We start from the raw sequence: 10,386 nt of genomic DNA on the forward strand, positions 1-10,386 counted from the left end.
CAAAAAAAAAAAAAAAAAAGAAAGAAAAATAAAAAAGAAACAGCCAGCTATGGTGGCTAACATCTGTAATCCCAGCACTCAAGAGGCTGAAGAAATAATTTCATGAGTTTGAGGCCAGCCTGGGTTACATAGCAAGACTGTGTCTTAAAAACAAGATACCAAAATGAAAGAGAGACAGAAAATAGACAATGATTATTCATGTTATTAATTGTCATTAGTGATAATCAGCATGGAATGATGACCATGTGTGGAAAAGGAAAGTCATACAAGGGCTGGGAAGGTGGCTCAATGGTAGAACGCTTGCCTTGCATGCATGAGGCCCTGGGTTCGAGTCCTCAGTACCACATAAGCAAAAAGAAAAAAAAAGCCAGAAGTGGCGCTGTGGCTCAGGTGGTAGAGCGCTAATCTTGAGCTGAAGAGCTGAGGGATAGTAGTGCCCAGGCCCAGAGTTCAGGCCCCACGACCAGACCCAAAAAATAAATAAATAAATAAATAATGTAACTAGGTCTGGGAAGATGGCTCCGTGGTAGAGTGCTTGCCTTGCATACATGAGGCCCTGGATTTGATTTCTCAGCACTATATCAACAGAAAAAGCCTGACATGGCGCTGTGGCTCAAGTGGTAGAGCACTAGCCTTGAGCTGAAGAGCTGAGGGACAGTGCCCAGGCCCAGAGTTCAAGCCCCAGAAGTGACAAAAAAAAAAAAGTAGCCAGGTGCCAATAGCTCATGCCTGTAATCCTAGCTATTCAGGAGGCTGAGATCTGAGGATCGAGGTTCAAAGCCAGGCAGGAAAGTCCGTGAGACTCTTGTTGTTTTGGGTTTTTTTGGGTCCGGTCGTGGGGCCTGAACTCTGGGCCTGGGCACTGTCCCTTATCTCTTCAGCTCAGGACTAGTGTTCTACCACTTGAGCCACAGCACCACTTCCGGCTTTTTTCTTTTTGCTTATGTGGTGCTGAAGAATTGAACCCAGGGCCTCAAGCATGCAAAGCAAGCGCTCTACCACTGAGCCACCTTCCTAGCCCCTCCATGAGACTCTTTATCTCCAATAAACCACTCAGAAAACCGGAAGTGGTACGGTGGCTCAAGTAGTACAGCACTAGCCTTGAGCTGAAGAGATGAGGGACAGCTCCCAGGCCCAGAGTTTAGGCCCCACAACCAGACCCCAGAAAAAAGGTAAGTACAATCATTCCACTTATATTAAACAGCAGGAAATGAAAACATATATAGTGACAAAAGGCAGACAAGTGGTTACTCAAATAAGGAGGACATGGAAGCATGTGAGGTGAGATACAAGGATTGCAAAAGAGCTTTAGGAAACTTTGGGAGGTGAGTATGCTCATGATCTTGTCTGCAGTGATGTTTTATAGGTTTATACAGATTTCAAACTTTGTCAAATTGTGCATTTTTAATATATACAGATAAATGTTTTTATACCTATTAGTAACTATTCACAGGGTCAGAGAGATGGCTTTATATAGAATTAAGCAGAAAAGGAAAGGTAGGTGGATCAGAAAGGATGGCAAGAAGAAAGAATGACCTATATAGGCCAACAGAGAAAAAAAATATTAGAGTAATCACCTGTTTAAGTTTCCTAATTAGTTCTCGAAGTTGAGCTTCCACACGAAATGCAGAAAATAAGCACCTCCAATGAATCCAATGTTTTTGGCACCATGAAGCTGGAGCTCCACTATAAAACAGAAATATTGGTACCTTGAAAACGTGTTTTAAAAATTTTGTTAATAGACTTTTTACATACATATGCACTAAAAAATACATCTAAGCATTTTCTCAACTAATTTATCTACACAGAAAAAAAATTCTGTAAGATCATTTTCAGGAAGAGATTGAGGAAAGAACAAAGAGAACCAATACATGCCATAGACAGATAGATAGATAGATAGATAGATAGATAGATAGATAGATAGATAGATACACACATACATACATACAGAATATATGCTTAACACATATGTGTCTAATACACACAGACAGACACACACACACACACACACACCCCTAAGTCACCTGACATGATGTTGATGTTTAAATACCTCAGCATCATCCCTACTGAACCTCAGTGCCTAAAGTCACATAGCTATAGATTCAACTAACATTTACCAATACAAGGGATCATCTCACTCACATACCTTGATTTGCACTGTTCAAAGATAACAGCTAAAGTTGCAAAGTCATTAAATCCTCCAGCTTTAGCTGCCAATTCTCGATGTCTCTGTTCTGCTTCCTTCTGGTACTCGGGATCAACTAAAAGAAAATGAGACAATTTAGTTCTATTTTCCACCACTGTGCCTGTTTTTGCCAAATTCATCAAAATCTTGTTTCACCCTATGTAATATAAGGTAGAACTACATAAGCTCTTCTTGAGAGGCTTTAAATTCCTTCTACAACTTTTCTTCTTTGCTCTTTCTTCTTAATGTTTTCAGTATGTCACATATTCATTTAAAAAAATCCTCAAGCCGGCACCAGTAGCTCACCCTTGTAATCCTAGCTACTCAGGAGGCTGGGATTTGAGGATCGCTGTTCAAAGCCAGCCTGGGCAGGAAAGTCTGTGAGACTCTTACCTCCAATTAACCACCAGAAAATGGGAAGTGATGCTGTGGTTCAAGTGGTACAGAGCTAACCTTGAGCTGAAGAGATCAGGGACAGTGCCCAAGCCGAGAGTTCAGCCCAACAACTGACCAAAATAAAAAAAATCCTCAAGGCTATCCAATATTAATTGGTCCCCAACTAATAATAATTCAACTTGGGATTTTCTGATTTTACAATGATGTGAAAACAATATGTATTCAGCAGTAACTACACTTTAAATTTTCATCTTTTCTCAACATGTACCAACTCCTTCATGATACAGTATCAGGAGCCAGACTTCTATGTTAACCATACATTTATGAGGATAAACAACAGATGATTTCACAGTGCACTCTGTTATAAGCTATGATCAGTAGGTTACATATTTTAAATGTGTATTTGAACTACAATATTTTCAACTTACGATAGGTTCATCAGCATAGGAACAGTCTAAATCAAAGAATACTGGTCTCGCCGGGTGCTGGTGGCTCACGCCTGTAATCCTAGCTACTCAGGAGGCTGAGATCTGAGGATCGCGGTTCAAAGCCAGCCTGGGCAGGAGAGACTGTGAGACTCCTATCTCCAAAAAACCACCAGAAAACCGGAAGTGGCGCTGTAGCTCAAGTGGTAGAGTGCTCGCCTTGAGCTGAAGAGCTGAGGGACAGCGCCCAGGCCCAGAGTTCAAGCCCCACGACCGACCAAAAAAAAAAAAAAAAAAAGAATACTGGTCTTAAGTAGGTATACTACTAAATATTTTCTATGTATGATGTATCTATACAGTGTTTTATGTTTTGTCAATGGGATGTAAAAATTACTTTATTCATTTCATTACCTGTATTTCAGTACATATAGAATCATTCAATAAAAATTATGATCTGATATTGCCTAGAGTTGAGGAACACCACAATTTAACCAATTTCTAATTATGGGTAATTAAACATGACTCCATTGCCAAGAAGGGAGGACTGAGTTTGAAGTACAACAGTACCTCAATTCACCTTTCCCGGAGTTCCTGCTCCATATAGTTCCAAGAGGAGGATGAGAACAATTGCTATAAAACATTAGCAATGGGCTGGGAAGGTGGCTCAGTGGTAGAGTGCTTGCCTTGCATGCCTGAGGCCCTGGGTTCGATTCCTCAGCACCACATAAGCAGAAAAAAAAAAAAGCCGGAAGTGGCACTGTGGCTCAAGTGGTAGAGTGCTAGCCTTGAGCTGAAGAGCTGAGGGATACCACATAAGCAGAAAAAAAAGCCGGAAGTGGCACTGTGGCTCAAGTGGTAGAGTGCTAGCCTTGAGCTGAAGAGCTGAGGGACAGCGCCCAGGCCCAGAGTTCAAGCCCCATAACCAAAAAAAAAAAAAAAATTCTGACACAGTCAAAATGTTTTAACAGGGGCTGGGAAGGTGGCTCAGTGGTAGAGCACTTGCCTTGCATGCATGAGGCCCTGGGTTCAATTCCTCAGCACCACATAAGCAGAAAAAAAAGCCGGAAGTGGCACTGTGGCTCAAGTGGTAGAGTGCTAGCCTTGAGCTGAAGAGCTGAGGGACAGCGCCCAGGCCTAGAGTTCAGGCACACGACAGAACCTCCCCTCCCCCCTCTCGCCCCATGTTTTAACAGCTATGTCACAAAGAAAGACACAAATTGTCAGTAAGCATATGAAAGTGTTCAATAGCAGTCATCAGGAAGATGCAAATCAAAATAAATATATAAAAGAATGTATAAAATGAAAAGGAGCTAGGTGTCTGAAATCCTAGCTACTCAGGAGTCTGAGATCAGTGTATCTGCTAGAAACCAGCCTAGGCAGACAAATCAAATCTATGAGACTCTTATCTTTTATTAACTAGCAAAAAGCTGGAAGTGGAGATTTGATTCAAGGGAGTACAGTGCCTACAGAAAAAAGCTAAGCAAGAATGGGAAGCTGAGAACAAGCCCCAGTATGTGTATGTGCACACACGCACACACACATGCACACACATGTACACACACACACACACACACACACACACGGGATGGCAATACTAAATACCAAGGAGACCATGTGGTGCAACTGCACTCTGCTGATGGAATATTTAAAATGGTACTGTTAATTTTGCAAAATGTCTGGCAGTTTACATACCTCTACTCAACAGCATAATTTTATTTCCTACATATACAGAAGATTCACTGTATTTACTCACTTTTACTCATAAACAAATGTTACTCATAAATGTTACTCATAAATAGCTCAAATATTCATAAAAAGGATAATAGATGAACCAACTGTAGAACCAAGGGAACTTTATGGAATGATAAAAACTGTTAGGGGTATGGATTATATGAATTCACTAAATTATATATCTTAAAAACTATAGGGAAGGGATAGTAGGGGAAAAACAAAGGAGGGGTTAACAATGCTCGATAGGAAATATACTCATTACCTTACTCATGTAAATGTAACCTTTTTGTACAGTATCTTTACAATAAAAAATATATTTAAAAAACCTTCAAGCAATTAATTAACTCTAATTGTAAGGGTTATCTTTCATAAAATCAAGCCAATGAATTCTAAAACTACTTCTATATGTCTAGGTAAAAGGGACAGTCTGAATACAGACTCTGTATAAGCTAATAGTAGTATTATGTCAATATTCCTAATTGTCCTTGCTCTAGGTAAATATGCATGTAGATATTCTGTGGTAACAGAGCACAATGTCACCAATTTATTCTTAAGTTATTCAGAAAAGAACAAGAATATATAGAGGGCTGGGAAGGCGGCTCAGTGGTAGAGTGCTTGCCTTGCAAGCCAGAGGCCCTGGGTTTTATTCCTCAGCACCACATAAGCAAAAAGCAAAAAGCCGGAAGTGGCGCTATGGCTCAAGTGGTAGAGCGCTAGCCTTGAGCTGAAGAGCTGAGGGACAACACCCAGGCCCAGAGTTCAGGCCTCATGACTGGTAAAAAAAAAAAATAATAATAAAGAATATATAGACATACAGATGAGGGAGGGGTAACAGGGACAATTTTTATTTCAATTGATGAAATTAGAAGGTATTCCTGCTTTGCAGTACTTCTGTTTGGGTCTAAAATTATAATAAATTGTAATAAAAATTATAATAAATCCCTAGGGAGGGAAAGGAGGGAAGAAAGGAAGGAGGAGAAAAACTGTTCCAGCTACATGGGAGGTTGAAATTGAACCAAGGAGTTCAAGGTTCAAGGCTAGCCTAATAAAACATTTAAGACTCAAAAAGTGAAAGATTATTTCATCTATTTAAATTTACCAACAAGGAAAAAGTGGTTGTTTTGCTTTTACCCTAACCTTAACTGTTGGCTTCCTAATTTTACAAATGAAAAATAACAAAATCCAGGAAAGCTAGACCTATAGTCAGATGACTCAGTAGTGATACAATTAGATAGGACCTTACATTCCTGATTCTCAATACTTTACAATTGTTTTTACAGTAGGTTTACTTTAATTCTTCCTAGTAAAAACTAGTCAACATTACTTACTGCTAATAGAATATTTCTGAGAAAAAAAGCAATTGCAACTATAATATTATATTACACACACATACAAACAAGATAGGGCACTCCATTGTTAATCTTGAATGTAACAAGGTAGAAGCTCCTTGGGGAAGAGTAGGGAGATCACTCCAAAAGATGAAAGCAAAGATGACATATAATTAAGTTATATCCCAAACTGACACACCAAGAAAAGAGGAAAGAGAAAGTTTAAATACATGGAAACTTCAAATAATCTAAGGATATAAGGGCTGAACTACCTTTTCTTTTGAGATTCTAGGAGGAAAACAAGGTTAATATATTACTGATGGTGGCTGGGAAGGTGGCTCAGTGGTAGAGCGCTTGCCTTGCATGCACGAGGCCCTGGGTTCAATTCCTAAGTACCACATAAGCAGAAAAAAAAAAGCCGGAAGTGGTGCTGTGGCTCAAGTGGTAGAGTGCTAGCCTTGAGCTGAAGAGCTGAGGGACAGCGCCCAGGCCCAGAGTTCAGGGCCCACGACTGGACCCAAAAAGAAAAAAAAGGCTGTAAGTAGAGCTATGGCTGAAGTGGTAGAGTTTTAACCTTGAACAAAAGAATCTCCTGGACAGTAGACAGGCCCTGAATTTAAGCCCCAGGACCAGCAAAAAAAAAAAAGGATAAAGCAGACTAGAATTATGAAAGCTGTGCTCTTTCAGCTCAGTATATTAGCTAAACCCACAAAAGATAACTGAATTATTATAGATAAAAACATTTAATTTGTATTCATTTTTAAATATCAGGGGTGGCTATACAAAGATTTTAATAATAGAGAGGAACTGTGTGCCTATGGTGGGCATGGGGGACAATGTGAACTTTCTGCTAATTTTCTGTACCACAATCATCCTACTTATTGTTCCTGTGTAGCTGGGGTGACAGTCATAAACTATCATGTTGAAATATCTTTACTTGTTGTGATGAGGTCTTGAGCACTTTTTGCCTGCACAATGCTATGGATCATCACCGCCTGAGTAGCTAGGATTACAGGTGTGAGCCACTACATGTGTCAGATTTTTTGTTGTTAAAAACCTTATCGATAGGGCTGGGAAGGTGGCTCAGTGGTAGAGTGCTTGCTTTGCATGCATGAGGCCCTGGGTTCGATTCCTCAGCACCATTTAAATAGAAAAAACTAAAAGTGGCGCCTGTGGTTCAAGTGGTAGAGCACTAGGCTTGCGCTGAAGAGCTGAGGGATAGTGCCCAGGCCCAGAGTTCAGGCCCCACGACCCACAAAAACAACAACAACAAAAAAAACCTTATCAATAAATTTCTTACCAGGTCTAATGAAGACATTTTCCACAGACAACATTGCTGCTATTGGAAGTAGTAAATCTTCACAATCAAGAGAAGCAGCCTTGATTACTGCACATGTCAGATGTGGAGGGAGAGGAAATTCCACCATAGATAAACCCAATCTTGTCACATGGCCACTCCTTAATACAAAGAAAAAGTTCTTACATACAAATGTAATACTGATGAGAATAAATCAGATATAATTTAAATTTCCTGAATTGAACTCTAGATATTCAATCCCAGGAAACTGTGATTATTGACAAGATGAATATAAGGATATAAACTGTCTATTATAAAACCATGATACAGCCAAAAATTAAACAACTGAGTTAGGAGACAGTAGTATAATAGACATTAACATATAAAAGCACAAAAGATGCCTTTGAAGAAATAAAAGAGTAATAAAGGATCTCCCCCCATGACACAATCATGAAAACCATAATTCTGGCTCCCTTTTCATTTTTATATGCCCAGCATAATGTGTAACACTAAAATGGCAGATAGAAAATGCTTGTTTAATAAAATTAGTATTACACAAAAATGGCTTGGGTTTGGAGAATATTTCTGCTTTTGCTTTTAGTTTAGGTTTTTATTTGTTTGAGACAAGATCTCACTAAACAGCCCAGGCTTGTCTTAAAATCAAGATATACTCCTGCCTCAGCCATGTGCTTGTATGAGAAGCATATACTACCAAGATCAGCTAAAAAACTGGTTTTACAAGACAGGGTTTAAATCAGAACTATGGTGAAGACAAACTAAGGACAATTAGAATTTCCAATAAAACAATCCATTCAAATTGAGAAAAATAATTTTCTATTGAAAAAGAAAGTTACTTAGAATTCTGCTTAAAAAGAGATCAACAGCAGGCGCTGGTGGCTCACATCTGTAATCCTAGCTACTCAGGAAGCTGAGATCTGAGGATCGCAGTTCAAAGCCAGCCTGGGCAGGAAAGTCTCTGAGACTCTTATCTCCAATATACCACTAGAAAACCGGAAATGTGGTGCTGTGGCTCAAGCAGTAGAGTGCTCGCCTTGAGCTGAAGAGCACAGGGACAGCACCCAAGCCAAGAGTTCAAGTCCCACAACCAAGCAAAAAAAAAAAAAAAAAAAGATCAACAATCTATTTTTTTTTTACCTGTCAATAGCATCACACTGATAAAGTTGCTTAAGAGCTTCCAAAATAAGTCTCTCATTAGGTGGATCCAAATAGGGAAACCTGTGCATTTAAATGAGATATGAAATGTATAGGTTGTTTCTTGAGCATGGTAGAATTTTTACAGATTTGAAAATTGTTTAAAAAATTTACTTCTCCAAGGGTCACTCACACCTATAATCCTACTCAGGAGGCTAAGATCTGAGTATTGCAGTTCAGAGCCAGCCCAGGGAGGAAAACCCATGAGATTCTTATCTCCAATTAACCACCAGAAAACCAGAAATGGCACTGTGGTTCAGGTGGTAGAGCGCCTTTCACGAGGTGAAGAGCTCAGGGACAGTGCCCAGGCCAAGAGTTCAAGGTCCATGACGGACAAAAAAAAAATTATTTCTCCATTTCTTAAGTCCTCTTCTAAAAAGCAAAACACTTATGATCACAATCAATTCAGCAAAAATTTTCTTTCAGTTTATTCTTTTTTTTTTTTGTTGGGGGGGGTCTCATCGTGGGGCCCGAACTCTGGGCCTGGGCACTGTCCTTCAGCTCTTCAGCTTAAGGCTAGCGCTCTACCACTTGAGCCACAGCGCCACTTCTGGCTTTTTTCTTTTTGCTTATGTGGTGCTGAGGAATCAAACCCAGGGCCTCAGGCATGCAAGGCAAGCGCTCTACCACTGAGCCACCTTCCCAGCCCCTCAGTTTATTCTTTCATTCAAGATGTACTTCTTTTTATCCCCCCTCCATGTGAACTCCTTTTATTCTTGTTCTGACAAACTCTCACAACCAATATAACTACTTTCTTTAGCACAATTCTTCTTATGTTTTTGTATGTGTGTGTGCATTGGTCCTAGGACTCAAACACAAGGCCTAGCCACTGTCCTTGACCTTTTTTGCTAGATGTCTACCATTTGAACCACAGTTCCACTTCTGGTTTTCTGAAGGTTAACAGAACATAAGAGTCTCACTGATTTTCCTGCTCAGACTGGCTTCAAAACACAATCCTCAAATCTCAACCTCCCGAGTAGTTAAGAATGCAGGTGTTAGCAGCTAGCACCTGACTGCAAAAACATTTTAATTTTTTATGTTTTTGACGGTCCTAGGGCTTGAACTCTGGGCTTGGGTAATATCTCTTGAGTTTCTTTGGCTCAAGGCTAGCTCTCTACCCACGTGAGCCACAACGCCACTTCTGGCTTTTTCTGAGTAGTTTATTACAAAGAGTCATCTCATAGACTTTCCTGCCCAGGTTAGCTTGGAACCATAATCCTCAGATCTCAGCCTTCTGAGTAACTAGGATTACAGGTGTGAGGCACCAGCAGCTGAGTTTGCAAAACAATTTTGAAAAATGACCTGACTTCACTCAAACACATTTTTTTTTTCCAACTTGCCTACATACATACCTTATGACATCGTGTATGGCAAGGCACTTTAAGGTCAGAACTACAGATGTCAAACTAGTTCTCTTAATCTCAGGAATCACATGGTCAGGCATACATTGGTTCCAAAAGTCTTTACTATAAATCCGAAAACATTTTCCTGTAGCAGTCCGTCCAGCTCGGCCACTTCGCTGTAAGGCCTCACTTCTATAAAAGAAAAAAGAGCCCCCAAATTCTTTTGTGAGTTTTCTAAACAACTTTCTTCCTATCCCTAAATAAAGTAGAAATTATATATAATTAAATATCAACTGTTCTTTAAACAAAAAGGCCTGCAGGGCGCTGGTGGCTCATGCCTGTAATCCTAGCTACTCAGGAGGCTGAGATCTGAGGATCATGGTTCAAAGCCAGCCCGGGCAGGAGAGACCTTGAGACTCCTATCACCAGGAAACCGGAAGTGGCGCTGTAGCTCAAGTGGTAGAGCGCT

At 40.1% G+C, this 10,386-nt stretch overlaps 1 protein-coding gene across 1 annotated transcript in view; it reads right to left on the reverse strand.

The window, feature by feature from the left end:
* Dhx40 (DEAH (Asp-Glu-Ala-His) box polypeptide 40) overlaps positions 1–10,386 on the reverse strand; it is a 43,757-nt gene that overhangs the window by 8,675 nt on the left and 24,696 nt on the right. Inside the window, exons 9-13 of the mRNA XM_013013087.1 lie at positions 9,927–10,109; positions 8,518–8,598; positions 7,366–7,523; positions 2,147–2,261; positions 1,578–1,686 (exon numbers count right to left, since the gene is read on the reverse strand). Of these exons, the coding sequence (XP_012868541.1) occupies positions 1,578–1,686; positions 2,147–2,261; positions 7,366–7,523; positions 8,518–8,598; positions 9,927–10,109 (646 nt within the window). The remainder of the gene's footprint in view (positions 1–1,577; positions 1,687–2,146; positions 2,262–7,365; positions 7,524–8,517; positions 8,599–9,926; positions 10,110–10,386) is intronic.

Source organism: Dipodomys ordii, unplaced genomic scaffold, assembly GCF_000151885.1.
Source record: "Dipodomys ordii isolate 6190 unplaced genomic scaffold, Dord_2.0 Scaffold19, whole genome shotgun sequence".
NCBI lineage: Eukaryota > Metazoa > Chordata > Mammalia > Rodentia > Heteromyidae > Dipodomys > Dipodomys ordii.